This window comes from Rattus rattus, chromosome 3 (genome assembly GCF_011064425.1).
Source record: "Rattus rattus isolate New Zealand chromosome 3, Rrattus_CSIRO_v1, whole genome shotgun sequence".
Classification (NCBI taxonomy): domain Eukaryota; kingdom Metazoa; phylum Chordata; class Mammalia; order Rodentia; family Muridae; genus Rattus; species Rattus rattus.
The window spans coordinates 86375225-86393969 of record NC_046156.1 but is presented as its reverse complement, the minus strand read 5'-3'; the positions used below and the strand labels follow the sequence as shown (position 1 = coordinate 86393969).

At 39.0% G+C, this 18745-nt stretch overlaps 1 protein-coding gene across 1 annotated transcript in view; it reads right to left on the bottom strand.

Annotated features, from left to right (window-relative positions):
* Positions 1-18745, bottom strand: part of Ift80 (intraflagellar transport 80) — a 103046-nt gene that overhangs the window by 13373 nt on the left and 70928 nt on the right. Inside the window, exons 14-18 of the mRNA XM_032898268.1 lie at positions 14612-14747; positions 14079-14226; positions 12368-12539; positions 11216-11305; positions 10934-11106 (exon numbers count right to left, since the gene is read on the bottom strand). Of these exons, the coding sequence (XP_032754159.1) occupies positions 10934-11106; positions 11216-11305; positions 12368-12539; positions 14079-14226; positions 14612-14747 (719 nt within the window). The remainder of the gene's footprint in view (positions 1-10933; positions 11107-11215; positions 11306-12367; positions 12540-14078; positions 14227-14611; positions 14748-18745) is intronic.

The window sequence follows — 18745 nt, the reverse complement described above, 5'->3', positions numbered from 1 at the left end:
AAGATCCTGGACTGATGTCATACAGACCCTAAGAGAACACAAATGCCAGCCCAGGCTACTGTATCCTGCAAAACTCTCAATTAACATAGATGGAGAAACCAAGATATTCCATGACAAAACCAAATTTACACAATATCTTTCTACAAATCCAGCACTACAAAGGATAATAAATGGTAAAGCCCAACATATGGAGGCAAGCTATACCCTAGAAGAGGCAAGAAACTAATCGTCTTGGCAACAAAACAAAGAGAAGAAAAGCACACAAACACAACCTCACATCCAAATATGAATATAACAGGAAGCAATAATCACTATTCCTTAATATCTCTCAACATCAATGGCCTCAACTCCCAATAAAAAGACATAGATTAACAAACTGGATACATAACGAGGACCCTGCATTCTGCTGCCTACAGGAAACACACCTCAGAGACAAAGACAGACACTACCTCAGAGTGAAAGGCTGGGAAACAACTTTCCAAGCAAATGGTCTGAAGAAGCAAGCTGGAGTAGCCATTCTAATAACAAATAAAATCAATTTTCAACTAAAAAGTCGGGGTTGGGGATTTAGCTCAGTGGTAGAGCGCTTGCCTACAGCGCAAGGCCCTGGGTTCGGGTCCCCAGCTCCGAAAAAAAAAAAAAAAAAAAAAAAAAAAAAAAAAATCAACTAAAAGTCATCAAAAAGATAAGGAAGGACACTATATTCATCAAAGGAAAAATCCACCAAGATGAACTCTCAATCGTAAATATCTATGCCCCAAATACAAGGGCACCTACATACGTAAAAGAAACCTTACTAAAGCTCAAAACACACATTGCACCTCACACAATAATAGTAGGAGATTTCAACACCCCACTCTCATCAATGAACAGATCATGGAAACAGAAATTAAACAGAGACGTAGACAGACTAAGAGAAGTCATGAGCCAAATGGACTTAACGGATATTTATAGAACATTCTACCCTAAAACAAAAGGATATAACTTCTCTCAGCTCTTCATGGTACTTTCTCCAAAATTGACCCTATAATTGGTCAAAAATCGGGCCTCAACAGGTACAGAAAGATAGAAATAATCCCATGCGTGCTATCGGACCACCACGGCCTAAAGCTGGTCTTCAATAACAATAAGGGAAGAATGCTCACATATACGTGGAAATTGAACAATGCTCTACTCAATGATAACCTGGTCAAGGAAGAAATAAAGAAAGAAATTAAAAACTTTTTAGAATTTAATGAAAATGAAGGTACAACATACCCAAACTTATGGGACACAATGAAAGCTGTGCTAAGAGGAAAACTCATAGCGCTGAGTGCCTGCAGAAAGAAACAGGAAAGAGCATATGTCAGCAGCTTGACAGCACACCTAAAAGCTCTAGAACAAAAAGAAGCAAATACACCAGGAGGAGTAGAAGGCAGGAAATAATCAAACTCAGAGCTGAAATCAACCAAGTAGAAACAAAAAGGACCATAGAAAGAATCAAAAGAACCAAAAGTTGGTTCTTTGAGAAAATCAACAAGATAGATAAACTCCTAGCCAGACTGGCGAGAGGACACAGAGAGTGTGTCCAAATTAACAAAATCAGAAATGAAAAGGAGACATAACTACAGATTCAGAGGAAATTCAAAAAATCATCAGATCTTTTATAAAAGCCTATATTCAACAAAACTTGAAAATCTACAGGAAATGGACAATTTCCTAGACAGATACCAGGTACCGAAGTTAAATCAGGAACAGATAAACCAGTTAAACAACCCCATAACTCCTAAGGAAATAGAAGAAGTCATTAAAGGTCTCCCAACCAAAAAGAGCCCAGGTCCAGATGGGTTTAATGCAGAATTCTATCAGACCTTCATAGAAGACCTCATACCAATATTATCCAAACTATTCCACAAAATTGAAACAGATGGTGCACTACCGAATTCCTTCTATGAAGCCACAATTACTCTTATACCTAAACCACAAAGACCCAACAAAGAAAGAGAACTTCAGACCAATTTCCCTTATGAACATCGGCCTTAAAAATACTCAACAAAATTCTGGCAAACCGAATCCAAGAGCACATCAAAACAATCATCCACCATGATCAAGTAGGCTTCATCCCAGGCATGCAGGGATGGTTTAATATCGGAAAACCATCAACGTGATCCATTATATAAACAAACTGAAAGAACAAAACCACATGATCATTTCATTAGATGCTGAGAAAGCATTTGACAAAATTCAACACCCCTTCATGATAAAAAGTTCTGGAAAGAATAGGAATTCAAGGCCCATACCTAAACATAGTAAAAGCCATATACAGCAAACCAGTGGCTAACATTAAACTAAATGGAAGAAACTTGAAGCAATCCCACTAAAATCAGGGACTGAACAAGGCTGCCCTCTCTCCCTACTTATTCAATATAGTTCTTGAAGTTCTAGCCAGAGCAATCAGACAACAAAAAAGGAGGTCAAGGGGATACAGATCGGAAAAAGAAGAAGTCAAAATATCACTATTTGCAGATGATATGATAGTATATTTAAGTGATCCCAAAAGTTCCACCAGAAAACTACTAAAGCTGATAAACAACTTCAGCAAAGTGGCTGGGTATAAAATTAACTCAAATAAATCAGTAGCCTTCCTCTACACAAAAGAGAAACAAGCCGAGAAAGAAATTAGGGAAACGACACCCTTCATAATAGACCCAAATAATATAAAGTACCTCAGTGTGACTTTAACCAAACAAGTAAAAGATCTGTACAATAAGAACTTCAAGACACTGAAGAAAGAAATTGAAGAAGACCTCAGAAGGTGGGAAGATCTCCCATGCTCATGGATTGGCAGGATTAATATAGTAAAAATAGCCATTTTACCAAAAGCGATCTACAGATTCAATGCAAACCCCAAAAATACCAATCCAATTCTTCAAAGAGTTAGACAGAACAATTTGCAAATTCATCTGGAATAACAAAAACCCAGGATAGCTAAAACTATCCTCAACAATAAAAGGACTTCAGGGGGAATCACTATCCCTGAACTCAAGCAGTATTACAGAGCAATAGTGATAAATACTGCATGGTATTGGTACAGAGACAGACACATAGACCAATGGAACAGAATTGAAGACCCAGAAATGAACCCACACACCTATGGGCACTTGATTTTTGACAAAGGAGCCAAAACCATCCAATGGAAAAAAAGATAGCATTTTTCAGCAAATGGTGCTGGTTCAACTGGAGGTCAACATGTAGAAGAATGCAGATCGATCCATGCTTATCACCCTGTACAAAGCTTAAGTCCAAGTGGATCAAGGACCTCCACATCAAACCAGACACATTCAAACTAATAGAAGAAAAACTAAGGAAGCATCTGGAACACATGGGCACTGGAAAAAATTTCCTGAACAAAACACCAATGGCTTATCCTCTAAGATCAAGAATCGACAAATGGGATCTCATAAAACTGCAAAGCTTCTGTAAGGCAAAGGACACTGTGGTTAGGACAAAACGGCAACCAACAGATTGGGAAAAGATCTTTACCAATCCTACAAGAGATAGAGGCCTTATATCCAAAATATACAAAGAACTCAAAAAGTTAGACCACAGGGAGACAAATAACCCTATTAAAAAATGGGGTTCAGAGCTAAACAAAGAATTCACAGCTGAGGAATGCCGAATGGCTGAGAAACACCTAAAGAAATGTTCAACATCTTTAGTCATAAGGGAAATGCAAATCAAAACAACCCTGAGATTTTACCTCACACCAGTGAGAATGGCTAAGATCAAAAACTCAGGTGACAGCAGATGCTGGTGAGGATGTGCAGAAGGAGGAACACTCCTCCATTGTTGGTGGGATTGCAGACTGGTACAACCATTCTGGAAATCAGTCTGGAGGTTCCTCAGAAAATTGGACATTGAACTGCCTGAGGATCCAGCTATACCACTCTTGGGCATATACCCAAAAGATGCCCCAACATATAAAAAGGACACGTGCTCCACTATGTTCATCGCAGCCTTATTTATAATAGCCAGAAGCTGGAAAGAACCCAGATGCCCTTCAACAGAGGAATGGATACAGAAAATGTGGCACATCTACACAATGGAATATTACTCAGCTATCAAAAACAACGACTTTATGAAATTCGTAGGCAAATGGTTGGAACTGGAAAATATCATCCTGAGTGAGCTAACCCAATCACAGAAAGACATACATGGTATGCACTCATTGATAAGTGGCTATTAGCCCAAATGCTTGAATTACCCTAGATGCCTAGAACAAATGAAACTCAAGATGGATGATCAAAATGTGAATGCTTCACTCCTTCTTTAAAAGGGGAACAAGAATACCCTTGGCAGGGAAGAGAGAGGCAAAGATTAAAACAGAGACTGAAGGACACCCATTCAGAGCCTGCCCACATGTGGCCCATATATATATACAGCCACCCAATTAGACAAGATGGATGAAGCAAAGAAGTGCAGAAGTGTAGATCGCTCCTGAGAGACACAGCCAGAACACAGCAAATACAGAGGCGAATGTCAGCAGCAAACCACTGAACTGAGAATAGGACCCCCGTTGAAGGAATCAGAGAAAGAACTGGAAGAGCTTGAAGGGGCTCAAGACCCCATATGTACAACAATGCAAAGCAACCAGAGCTTCCAGGGACTAAGCCACTACCTAAAGACTATACATGGACTGACACTGGACTCTGACCTCATAGGTAACAATGAATATCCTAGTAAGAGCACCAGTGGAAGGGAAGCCCTGGGTCCTGCTAAGACTGAACCCCATGTGAACTAGACTGTTGGGGAGGGCGGCAATGGGGGAGGTTGGGAGGAACACCCATAAGGAAGGGGGGGGGAGGGGGTGTTGCCGGAAACAGGAAAGGGAATAACACTTTCGAAATGTATATAAGAAATACTCAAGTTAATAAAAAAAAAAAAAAGTATCTAATACATACTTATACATACCTATGTATGATATATATAATACTTATCCTACCTACTTATAAGTTTCATATTAGCCATGCCAGTTAAGAGTTTTACAATTAAAATCACTGCCACAGGCTTTTTCTTGGGCTTGTTCATCTCTCCATTCACAGTGCCTACCGTCTATTGGTGGTACTCAACAAATACATAACACATGACTAATAACACTATTTAGTAAAGGCTTACTAACTGTCACAAAGTTTGCTAAGGTATTTTCGGATATAATTAGTTCATTTTTGATAATAAATCTGAAGTTGTTTCATCATCTTAATGATATGGAAACTGAAATGTACAGAGCCCCAGTAATCTGTCCATAGCCAGTAAGTATGGACTATAAAATGAAACCAGCCTGACTTGAAAGCTCCCAGTCCTGATCACCCAACACCTCTTACAACACAAGACATATTTAGAGACCACATTTAGAGGTTATTTTTTTTGAAGATCTCTCTGAAATATCTAAATATACCTATGGCAGTAGACTCAGTAAATATGCTGAATAAATGAATATGCAACAGGAACAAACAGTCTACATGGTTTCAAAAATATCTGTAGGATGTGGAGAGAGTGGCAACCTCTGGGTCTCTCTAGAGTTTCTTGGCAGGTATAATTACTTCCTTGATTATCTGAAGTGACTCCTTGCCACAGTCTGACATCTGTACTACAAGCAATGAGGAACGTTAGGTTCCATTTAAATGAGGCGAAGGTCAAGTGTCACATGGTTAGAGTTCCACTGCGAGATGATCACTACGATTATAGTGTCCAGGAAGGGAACGCGTTAGAGGTAAGGAGATTAGTGGTGGCACCACATTGGAGAACTCTGATCAGTTTAGACAAGGGTGCTACTATGAAGTGTTGCAAACACTGGGTGAGGTCGAGGAAGGTAAGTGGTTAAGATGGACAGAGGCTAAGAAAGATGCCAACAATAACTCCCAAATTTCCAGCTTCATGCAAGTGAAGTGACAAGGTATTATCCCGGGATAATATATGCTTATATATGCTTGCCTGGCATGTCTGAGGCCTGAGATCAGTTCCTCTGAAAGGAGACAGAGGAAATTCAAATGTAAAACATATGCTACGCAATGGCACCGTTATGTAGACAGCTGTGTAACTCCCAACAGGACACAGCACTCATGAGATGTCTGTTTACATCTCTAAAGTGTATAGAAGGTAATCAGAATTCTGATTGGGAATAGATGAAGTCAAGAAGCAGAGGAAAGGCAAAGCCAGAGAGAAGGGATGGAGGAACACCCAGGATACATTCTTTTCCTCCTCTTCTCTCACCCCCCTAGTATTTAATCATCTTGAAGCAGGGTTCTGGCTGAGACTTGGTGGTAGGGCATGTCAGCAGTGAGCGGCCTAGAGGGATGGCAGGGAAACTGAAGTCAACAGCGAGGAATTAGTATGGACACGTGCACAAGCTTCAAACACCTAAGGTTTTTATAAGATACCAAAGAAAAGATGAAGACGTTGAAAACAAAACCAGACCACAGCAACCCCAGTCACATGCAGAAGCTAAGAAATGCATAGGTAAGAGAACAACAACTTAAGAGCTGTGCTGTCTGGGGGAAGACAGCTTCAGGTAGGTCAAGGCTGGTTCACAGGGTGTCTCCTTGCTAGGACAACTACCAACCAACTGTAAGTTGGCCATCGCCGATCAATGTTTGGAGCGTTAGAGCACTGCAAAATGATTAATTATTGCATGGACTCAAGGATAGGAAGCACAGGGATATCATATATCTACTACACAGAGGTAATATAAAGTGTTTCTCTCCTTTAGGAATACATTATCTGAAATGGAAGATGACACAAATATCTACAAGGACAATAATTAAAGAGGTGCAGCATCCAACAGAATACAGGCAATGTTATCTGGACTACAGGACCTAATTGCTTGGTGATAAGTCTCTTTCTGTTTACCATTATCAGTGATATAGAATGGAATCCCACCTAGAAAGTAAGTTTACAAGATAAAGACCATTACAAGTGTTGTTGTATTAAAATGTTCAGTGTTACATGAACTACAGTAGCTACCACTGATCAATGCACGTATTTTCTCAAAAACAACACTTGAAGCTGGATGTGTTTAACACTCAGGAGGCTGAGGTGGGAGGGCTGTTGTGAGTTTGTGGCAAGCACAGACTATATAGCAAGAGCATGTCAACTGCTCCCTACCAACAAATAGAATATTGTAATTACTAGCTTTCCATATTTCTCATATAATTCTAGTGGTAATGCTCTATTATTTAATATATTTTACTAATATTACTCTTACCCTATCTCTTTCCAATCCTTACAGTTTAAGTGGTTTAATCATTCTTGCAGAACCAACATCTTTCCTGATCTTCTATATACGACACAACAGTAACAAACTCATGTAAATGAAGCACAAAGACAGAGAAGGTGAATTTATCAACAGTTGTATCATGAGAGTATAAACAGATTGTGATATATTAATCACAAAATTAACACAATACATTTTATGGCTTCTATTCAAGGCAAAGGTGTAGAAGGGATAGCTACAGAAATTAAACCCTGAGAGAGTTATGAATTCTAATAGTTGAAAGATATATGGGTTATTATTTGATCTACAAAGGTGTCTGCAAGATATGTCAAGGACAATGGTGGCACAAAGCTTTGGGAGTGACCAAACCATAACTCATCTGACTGAAGCTCCACTCCACAAGATGGAACCCATACCTGACACTGCTTAGGTGACCAAGAACCAGAGACTAGATAGCCCAGAGACCTAGGGTAAAACCAAATTATACTGGTCTATAAAAAGAAAAGAAAAAGAAAAATATATAGTGATAAAATGACTTCAAATGACATTGTTATACTCACAGATCTGTGTGCCTTGTACAACCATCCTCAGAGAGACTGCCTCCTTCACTAGAGGGGCACAAATACAGAGACCCACAGCCAGACTTTATATAGAGAGTAAGAGACCTTGGAACACTAAGCTCTAAGTGGGATGTCTCCATTAAATCACTTCACAGAGCTCAGGGAACCACAAGAGAGGTAAGAAAGACTGTAAGAGACAGAGGGTCCTCTAAATAAAATGATCAAACCTCATATGAGTCACAGAGCTGAAGCAGCATACACAGGGCCTCCATCAAGGCCCTCTGCACATAGACTACGGTCTCCAGCTTAGTGGTTCTATGGGATTCCTGAGTGTGAGAATGAGTGGGTCTCTGTTTCTTGTGTCTTCTCTTGAGCTCTGTTTGTTTTGTCCAATTCTAAAGTGTAATATTAAAATACAGCAAAATAAAATATTATAAAACAAAAATTAACACTTCAGAATTAGAAAACAACAGGCTTCTAAGAAATAATAGTTAAATATAACAAAGACACGCGCTCCACTATGTTCATCGCAGCCTTATTTATAATAGCCAGAAGCTGGAAAGAACCCAGATGCCCTTCAACAGAGGAATGGATACAGAAAATGTGGCACATCTACACAACAGAATACTACTCAGCTATCAAAAACAATGACTTTATGAAATTCATAGGCAAATGGAGGGAACTGGAAAATATCATCCTGAGTGAGCTAACCCAATCACAGAAAGACACACATGGTATGCACTCATTGATAAGTGGCTATTAGCCCAAATGCTCGAATTACCCTAGATGCACAGAACACATGAAACTCAAGAAGGATGACCAAAGGGATTGCAGACTGGTACAACCATTCTGGAAATCAGTCTGGAGGTTCCTCAGAAAATTGGACATTAAACTGCCTGAGGATCCAGCTATACCTCTCTTGGGCATATACCCAAAAGATGCCCCAACATATAAAAAAGACACGTGCTCCACTATGTTCATAGCAGCCTTATTTATAATAGCCAGAAGCTGGAAAGAACCCAGATGCCCTTCAACAGAGGAATGGATACAGAAAATGTGGCACATCTACACAATGGAATATTACTCAGCTATCAAAAACAACGAGTTTATGAAATTTGTAGGCAAATAGTTGGAACTGGAAAATATCATCCTGAGTGAGCTAACCCAATCACAGAAAGACATACATGGTATGCACTCATTGATAAGTGGCTATTAGCCCAAATGCCTGAATTACCCTAGATGCCTAGAACAAATGAAACTCAAGACGGATGATCAAAAATGTGAATGCTTCACTCCTTCTTTAAAAGGAACAAGAATACCCTTGGCAGGGAAGAGAGGGGCAAAGATTAAAACAGAGACTGAAGGAACACCCATTCAGAGTCTGCCCCACATGTGGCCCATATATATACAGCCACCCAATTAGACAAGATGGATGAAGCAAAGAAGTGCAGAAGTGTAGATCGCTCCCTGAGAGACACAGCCAGAATACAGCAAATACAGAAGCTTAATGCTAGCAGCAAACCACTGAACTGAGAACAGGACCCCTGTTGAAGGAATCAGAGAAAGGGACTGAAGAGCTTGAAGGGGCTCGAGACCCATATGTACAACAATGCCAAGCAACCAGAGCTTTCCAGGGACTAAGCCACTACCCAAAGACTATACATGGACTGACCCTGGGCTCCAACCTCATAGGTAGCAATGAATATCCTAGTAAGAGCACCAGTGGAAGGGGAAGCCCTGGGTCCTGCTAAGACTGAACCCCAGTGAACGTGATTGTTGGGGGAGGTAGGTAATGGGGAGGATGGGGAGGAATACCTGTATAGAAGGGGAGGGAAGGGGTTAGGGGGATGTTGGCCTGGAAACCGGGAAAGGAATAAATTAAATGTAAATAAGAAATACCCAAGTTAATAAAGATGGGGGAAAAAAGACATAATCGTTAAATGTAACAAAATAAAATATAATGAGATAAAACCATAACTACAGCAAAATAAAATATTATAAGATAAAACAAAAATTAATAACTCAGAATTAGAAAACAACAGGCTTCTAAGAAATAATAGTTAAATGTAACAAAATAAAATATAATGAGATAAAATCGTAACTATTTCTTAGAAGCCTGTTCTTTTCTAATGAAAGACAGAAAGGAGTGGATCCAGAGAGGAGGGGAGGTGTGGAGGAACTGGGAGTAGAGGGTCAGAAAACCATAATCAGGTTTTACTATTTGAGAAAATAATCTATTTTCAATAAAAGAAAAAAGATATGTGGATTATTTTTGAGCCCAGAGAAAAGCAAAGCCCATAAAAGACATTTTGGACATATAAAAGTATGTTTCATACTACATAGTTTCTGGGACATAGAGTGACACAATTTTGTTCGCTCTGAGATCCATATCTAAGGAGGGAGAGGAGGCCCTTAGTGTGCCACAGAGAAGAGCAGCCTACACTTTCTCAGAGCAAGCTGATGAAGCTCGGTGGGTGAAGGATGCTTCTGAGCACCTTACTGTAAACCTCTCTTCATTCCTTCTCAGTGCACTCTCTCCAGCCCCTTGGTTCTTCCTCTCGATGACTGACTGATGGAAACATGTGGTAAGTTTCTCTTCTTTCATTCACACACAAGTACAGTTGAGCTCGCCTCGCTTCACACTCTCCAGTCCATGTACCTACTCTTGCTTCCACTGCTACATTTGCTACTGAGTCTACAAGTCTACTTCCAGTCCTGTGAGTTCAAGTCCATGACTGACTAGGACTTCCTAGCTCATAACAGGCCTTTCAAATTCAACTTGGCTAGCACAGGATACACAATCTTCCCTCCCAATTCTACTAATAGTACCACTTCTGTAGCACTGAAATTATAAATTTGGGAGGCATCTTAAGACTCTTTTCTTCTTCAGACCCCAATTTCTAATCAATAACAAGTTCAGAAAAAGCATAAATTTCCACAAATGACATTTTCCAGCTTGAAAATGTTAAGATTCACCAGACAGGATACCCACAAATGTAAAATGAACAAATTCTTATGTAGCATTAGAAAATTTTAAATATACCAGAAAATATAATCGTCTAAATTGCAGACAGAATACATGAAGGTCATAAGGGTCTTGGGACTGTGTAAGGGTTCTTATTACCTTTCCCAGTTATAGAGATTAATGTTGATCTGTATTGCTTGATAAACGAGGCCAGCCTGGAGAAGTATTGTTTCAGCCTCCTGGATGTTCCCACTAAACATTAGTATGTGGGCCATTTTTGACTCTCTAGATGGAAGATCTTTCATAGCATTGATGTACCGAACTTTATCGATCTAAAAAGAGGAAGCGAAATATGTCTATCACAAGTCAGTAATAATAGAAATATAACAAATTATGCTAAGAAAGAACCAATTGCACATTACCTGAATATGATTTACTTACTTCCCCAACTGCCGCATAGGCTATTTCTGCAGTAACCATATCTCGATTAGCAACTGCCATAGCCGCTAGGCAAGCCCACAGGCTTTGCTCCTAAGTGAAACATGAAAAATTATCTGAAAAGCATCTTAGGTATAAACCAGCAGTTCTCAACCTATAGGTCATAACCTGCATGAGGGTCATATTTCAGATACCTTGCTTATCAGATATTTACATTATGATTCATAACGTATTGCTATAAGCAGTGGTTTAAATTCTAATGGTGATACAACTAAGTAATTAATTTACAAATAAAAATTATGAAACATGGCATTGAAAGAAACCGATAATAAAATAAGTTACACAGACGCTAGTCATGGTAGCACACTTATAATCTCAGCACTAACTAGGCAGAGACAGGCAGATCTCTGTGAGTTCAAAGCCATTCTGGTCTACACAGCAAGTTCAAGGCCATCAAGGGATACATACTAAGTAAGAACCTTACACACACACATACACACACACACACACACACACACACACACACCCCGAACTAAAACAAACAAACAAAAAAGAAATTACTAAGTCTATTTAAAAACATTATCATCAGAGACCTTCTTTTGAATAAAATTTTCTAAAAAGTTTTGTTTCTAGTTATTAAGGATTTCTTTTCTTTATAACTCAATATGAGCTTCCAATTATTTTTTTAAGAAGTGGCAAAGAATATAACTTACAAGGAAAAAGAGGAATAGTGGGTTCTCAAACAATGCCACCAACAAGCCATGGTATGGAAAAACATCTAAACGCCATGCCACAAACATGCATTCTAAGGGATGTTACCCAACAACTAATAAAAAGGGCCGTGCTCAAGCCTGTTTGGAGTATACTGGATACAACCAGTTAGGAAATGCTCATCCAAAGCAAAGTTTCTTAATCTTAGCTATGCAAGAGGAACTCTGAGGAGGCTGAGATGCACCTCAGCTTCCACTCAGATGCAGCAGCCGGAGTCTCTGAGGGTGAAACTGAGGGGTCTGACTTCTCCACAGCTTTCAAGTGTGCAGCAGTATGTGGTGGAAGGTATGGTCCTACCCACAGTCACCCTGACCCTTACATGTTACCATTACTCATCTCTCAAGGGGACACTAGTGTACGCTGTGTGCACAGTATGTAAGGTACCTTAACAAAGCGGCAGAGCCTTACGGCGTCTTCCCATTTTGAGCTGCTCACATATTCATGGAGAATAGCAGGGTACGGTGAAATGCTGATGTGTACCAGGGAGCCATCAGCTCTTCTTACAGTTACCTGATTTCCAACAAAACTCACTATATGTGGGTTTTTACTATATTCACTGTGGAAAACAAACAAGAAAAACTTAAAGCTACATTCTACACATTTTTCATATGTATTCAATTTGGGAATTAAGTCTAACATATATAATTTCAAAATTGACACCCACCAAACAAAGTGTATATTCAAATAAACATTTCAATAAAACATGTAGATAGATATACAGTTGAAGCAAAATATATCAACAATTTAAAGTGGCAAAGTTATTCCATATTTCATTGCTCCCCTATTGGCATCTACAGTGAGCTTTTGTTATTGTTTGGAAGGAGCCCTGTGGTAATGGCTTGTTCCCCAAAGGGGTCTGTTGGAGGTGAGCCCAGGGAGGCCTGCTCAGGGGCAGGACACTGCAGGGAAAGGTCATCCTAGGACCCTGTTCCCTCCACTCATCCCCAATTTTGCTCTGTCACTCACTGCTGCCATGCGCTCTACTACCTAAAAGCGACGGGGCCACTTGGTCATGAACTAGAACCTCCAAAACCTCGTCAGAATATCCCTTTTCTTTTTATAAAGCTGCTCGTCTCAGCTACGTTACAGTACCAGAAAGCTGACAAACATTTCCCTTGAACCTTAAATTATGAAAACGAATAACTTAGCTATTGGTTTTTGAAAATAAAGACAAGCAAGTAGATTAAAAATAAGTCACAGTGAATTCCAAAATTACTTTCTTGTAGTCCAAACTTTGATAAGAAGACTGACATCTTTTCATTATTTGTTAATACTGTTTTTCCTTGTTTTTCTGACCAGGTCTCACTCTGTAGCCCTGCCAGGTCTGGAGCTCACTGTGCAGACCAGGGTGGCTAAGAACTCACAGAGATCCTCCTGCCTCTGCCTCCTGAATACCGAGATTGAACTCATGTGTCATAACCTCTGGCTAATTGATAAATACTTTTAAAAATAAGCCTTTATTTTGTTTATTAGGTGTTCCCCTAGTTTTGTTATAGTTATGAACTTAAACTCTAAAAATATACTGTGAAACTTGCTGCTTGGACCTAAGGAGTCTTAACTTACTGCTGTGCGAAGAAAAAGAAATGTTTCTCTTAAGAATTTAGGAATAATTTTCCTGACATGTTTAGGTGTTGTTTTGTTTGTTTGTTTTTAAAGATTTTCAGCAATTGTGGTTTAATCTACCTTTAACATCACTTAAAAGTCCAACTAAATAGACACGTCATTGGAATTCTTTTTTTTTTTTTTCTTTTTTCTATTTTTCGGAGCTGGGGACGTCATTGGAATTCTTAAAGTCAATGAAAATGCATTCGCTGGGTAATTGTCACAAAGTATATCTTGCTGCAGAATCTGCCCGGTTAAAAAAAACCCCACTAAATCACAGTGAAAACCTCACCTGAGCTATTATTAAACAATCCTCAGAAATTATACTCATTTATAAAAGATGAGTAAATAGTTCATAATTTGTTTTCAATTTGAGTCCATTACATAAATTTTAACCACCCTTAGCTGCGTAATTTATTTAGTTATGTCTGATTAAACTTAGTATGGCAATTAGAACTTTATTTACAATATGGACTCCTGGGCAACACATTACCTTGCATCTCTTTCATACAATGTTTTAGGCAGAATGTCTCTGTCCACATAAACAGCATTAGGGTAATACCATACTGTGAATCGCGTATCTTGAAGTCCACAGAGGATATTGCATGTATCACACCACGCCAAAGTATGTACCATGGTTCCTGAATTTAAAAAGAATAGTCATGGTCCATTAGTGCCAACAGATATTAAAGTCAATCTTTAACATCAGCTGACAGACAAATCCTAATTAATATAATGGCTATATTTCTACTTTGTTTGTATACCAAATGAACAGATACAAAACTGTGAAAAGTGAAAATACTTGAGTGTTCTACCCAGAAGCAGTCTGGTTTTAACCAGCAGGTGTTTTAGTGCTGATTTACCACAGAGTTAAAGTTTGCTATTGAAATTGAGTGACAAGGTAGTGAAGAAATGTGAGACCGAAACTCATTCATTCATTCCAGTATTAAAGCTGCTTAGTACACAGTAGACCATCTAAGAAAATGGATAATAATTAAAATTTTAAGCACATGGAAATTATTTTACCAAGTTTAATAATCTGTTCTTCTTTCCCAAATCGTTTCACTGAGGTGATATAGAGATCTCTGTTTTTATCAATGAAAGCAATTTTTCTGTCATTGGTAAGTCCTTTTTGATCCAGAGCAACTTCTGAGATTTCATTCTAAAATTTCCAAAAATATGCAAGTATTAAATCCACTTTAGGGCTTGGCATACAGTCACTTTAATTCATTATCAGCACATTTCTGTTCTTAAGGATCAATGGAACCAACTGTGGTGGCACACCCCAGTACTCCTGGCACTCAGGAACCGGAGGCAGACATCTATGAATGTGAGGCCAGCCTGGGCTACAGTGCAAACTCCTGTATTGGAAGAAAAAAGAAACAAACAAAAAACCCATCCCACAGAACAAGACAACAAAAATTAACTAAATGTCAATTACCCACTCGTAATAACAAAATGTCCCTATTAACTTATTTCATTAATGTTTTTAAGCCCGTGGAACACAGATTCAAAGAAAAGCAAGAGTTAACTCCAAGAATGGGAGAGGTTCCTACACAGGACTACCCCTTCTTCAGTAATTGTAAATTGGTAATAACTAAGAATTCAAGAGCAGCGCCAAAGTGTAGTTACTTTGCTAGCAACCAAGGTTCCTTAAAATATCATCACTGACTCTGTAGTGAGAACATCTGTGTCCTGTCCTTAGCCGACAGAATCAAAGGAGAAGGGCTTAGTATCACATGAGAGGTCAACATTAATGAAAAGCTTCCTTATAAAATTTATCCTGAATGGATTGCCTAATACCTATAATTTAAAGATTTGTTAAATAAACTTCAGAAACATATGGGAATATCTCATGTTTCTAGAACCTTAAAATTTACACTGTTGTTTACTGTGAAACAGAAAATGTACTGAAGGCATTACACTTCCCAAATGAGAGCCTTTTTTTTTTTTCCAGCAGGGGTTGTGTGTAGGGGTCAGAAAAAGCAAATACCAAACAAGTCCAGAACTTATAAATTAGACTTCTACCTCCAAGATCTCTACTTTTCTACAATAATAAAACATTTCTGGAATATTGGATTAACCTATTACAGTAACTAGTAAGATGACGTTTCTTAAAACTCAAAACACTTCAGTATGGGTTCATTGATGCCTGATCCATGAGTGATTTGTATGCTGCCCACTGTGTCTGAAGACTTTGCTAGGAACTCTGAACTTACAGGTGTGATGATTAAATTGTGTCCAGGATTATATGCACAATACCTGTGATGGTCTGTATAGCTTGGTCCAGGGAGTGGCACTATTAGAAGGTGTGGCCCTATTGGAGTAAGTGTGTCATTGTGAGTGTGGGCTTTAAGACCCTTATCCTAGCTGCCTGGAAGCCAGTATTATCCCAGTGGCCTTCAGATGAAGATGTAGAACTCTCAACTACCTGCATCGTGCCTGCCTGGATGCTGCCATGTTCCTGCCTTGAGGACAATGGACAGAACCTCTGAACCTGTAAGCCAACCCCAGTTAAATGTTGTCCTTATAAGAGTTGTCTTGTGGGGTTGGGGATTTAGCTCAGGGGGAGGGCGCTTGCCTAGGAAGCGCAAGGCCCTGGGTTTGGTCCCCAGCTCCGAAAAAAAAAAAAAAAAAAAGAGTTGCCTTGTTCATGGTGTCTGTTCATGGCAGTAAAACCCTTAGATAATACCTTTTAAAATAATATATATATATGCAAATTTGTGGACCAGTCCTTCTACTTTATATTCTTAAATGAGAGCCCCTCTAGAATGTAATTCATATTTTAAAGAAAAATAATTCTTGTTTCATGAATATTAAAGCACTATGATTCTAGTGTCATAAAAACACAAATATTTCAAATAAATTATCTTTACAATTAAAGGCGTATTTGCTGGCCTGGAAAGATGGTCCAGTGGCTAAGAGTGCTTGCTGTACAATCATGAGGACCAGAGTTCAGATCTCCGCACCTGTACCACAAGCCTGGTATATGCTTTAACCCCAGCTTAGTGACCGGATGGAGACAGCAGGGCCTCTGGGACTTCTGGCTTCTACTTATGGGAAAAAACTCAAGGCCCAGGTTTATAAAAAGACCCTGTCTCAAAGAAACAGGTGTAGAATTATGGAAGAGGAAACCTGGAACCCTCTTTTGGCCTCTGTTTATATGTGCATGCAAACACACGCCCACATACAAATAAGTAAATCTTTCTTTTAAGGAGTGTTTGTCACCATCAGTAAAAGAAGCTAGAGTTGTTGTAATATTAGAAATAGTTACCCAGAGATTCTGGTTTCTAGGAAAGTTAAAGTCAGACACGGACAGTAATGGTGTGTGTATACACAGAGGCCCTCTTCACCCTGCAGATCTCCCTGTCCTCTTGTCCACCCCTATCCTGTTCTAGTCCTCCTGAGTCACTCTGCAGTGGGACATGAAAGCAGTGTCTGCTCATTCAGAGTTTCCCCCTTGCCATGAACTGATGACAACCATCTAATGCTGCAGAGACTTAACTTCCGTGTGCTGGCATGTGCCTGCAATCCCAGCACTTGGGAGGTAGAGATGGGAGGACCCGGGGTTCAAGGCCATCCTCAGTTACATGGTAAGTAAAATAAAACACCAAACTTGAGTTCTACTGTGAACTCTGTTATTACAGAGGAGTGCTTCAGCTTGGGTTTCTTTAAAAAATGGGATGAATTGTTATTGCATAGAGTTTATTATTATTATTTTGTTTATTGATTATTTTGTTGTTATTGATTACTTTGGTTTTTATTTGGTTTTGTGAGACAAGATTTTTCTACATAACCTTTCTGGCCTCAATTACAATACTAGTAATGTAGCCCATGCTGGCCTCAAACCCATAGTAATCTTCCTGCTGCAGCCTCTTGTGAGTGTTCAAGCTAACCCAGAGTGTGAGTAGGATGTAAAGCCTATTATTCCTTGTGCTAAAGTCACACACACTGAGCAAGTTATGGGATGCAGAAGAAATGGCCTCCATTCTTAGAACTGTGAAACTCTACATTCTTACACTTAGGATATGTTATCACACTAAAACAAATATTTATTCAATGTTATTAAATTATTGTTTTAACCTTTCTTACAAAAATGATTACAGCTGAGAAATTTACTTCTTTCTATATACTTAACTCTACTGAGAAGGAAACTTCCTGCTTATTTAGCACTGATTTGAATGTCAATAAACAGGTATCCCATTAGCTTCCAGTAGGAAGGTAAACTGATGCAGCCTCTTGGGAAGATAATGGTTCTTAGCTCACACATGCTCAGATCCTCTGACCCAGTTTGGAGTCAATGGCACAGTGATAACAGAGCATATGCAAGGCAACAGCATGGTGGAGAACTGCAGACATTTTCTCGCCTGTCTTTGGAGAGTCTCACTAGCCCATGCCAGCCTTTAATTAGTGATCCGACTTCAACATATCCACACTGGGATGACACATGTGCAGCACAGTGGCCAGTGACACCAGAAGCTTAGACACTCACCAACGAGGCAGGTTAAGCAAACCAATACGCTATATTATATGACGGTGGCCAGGAGAGGAAAAGAATATATATGTGTAATAGGTGTGGAAAGACCTCCAACATGGTGTTCTGTGAAAGAAAGCAAAGTGCAGGTCTGTGTGGGGCATGCTGGTGAAAGCAGAGGGAAACAAGACAAGTCAGCGCTGTTTACGAGCGAAAAGTCTCTGCAAGCACATGTAAGATGTTAGTGACTTTGGTACTTCTCTAGTAGATTACTGAAAATTGGTGCGGTAGGAGACATTTTTTAAAAATATATTTAAATTTTTCTTACATTTTTGATTTACATGAATTTATACATTATGTAAAACAAATAATGAATAAAGGGGAAATACAACTTAAAGTAGCAATTCATCGGAATTGTTAGATAATGTTAAAAGCATCCTTCCATTCTCAAATGTCACTTGTTTAAAACAATAACTATAATGCAATGAGCTCCTTTTTAAGAGTTAAAACCAAAACCAACCAACACGTACTTTACAATTCAGAGTGCTTTATACTTACATGGAGAGAATAACTTAGTTTTTGAACTAGGATCTTAAAATCTAAAGAAAATGCTGTCTAAGGACAGGTCAGTAAGGAATTTACTAAGATTTATAAAGGCACTTTAATCTACAAGTTTAGTAAAATAG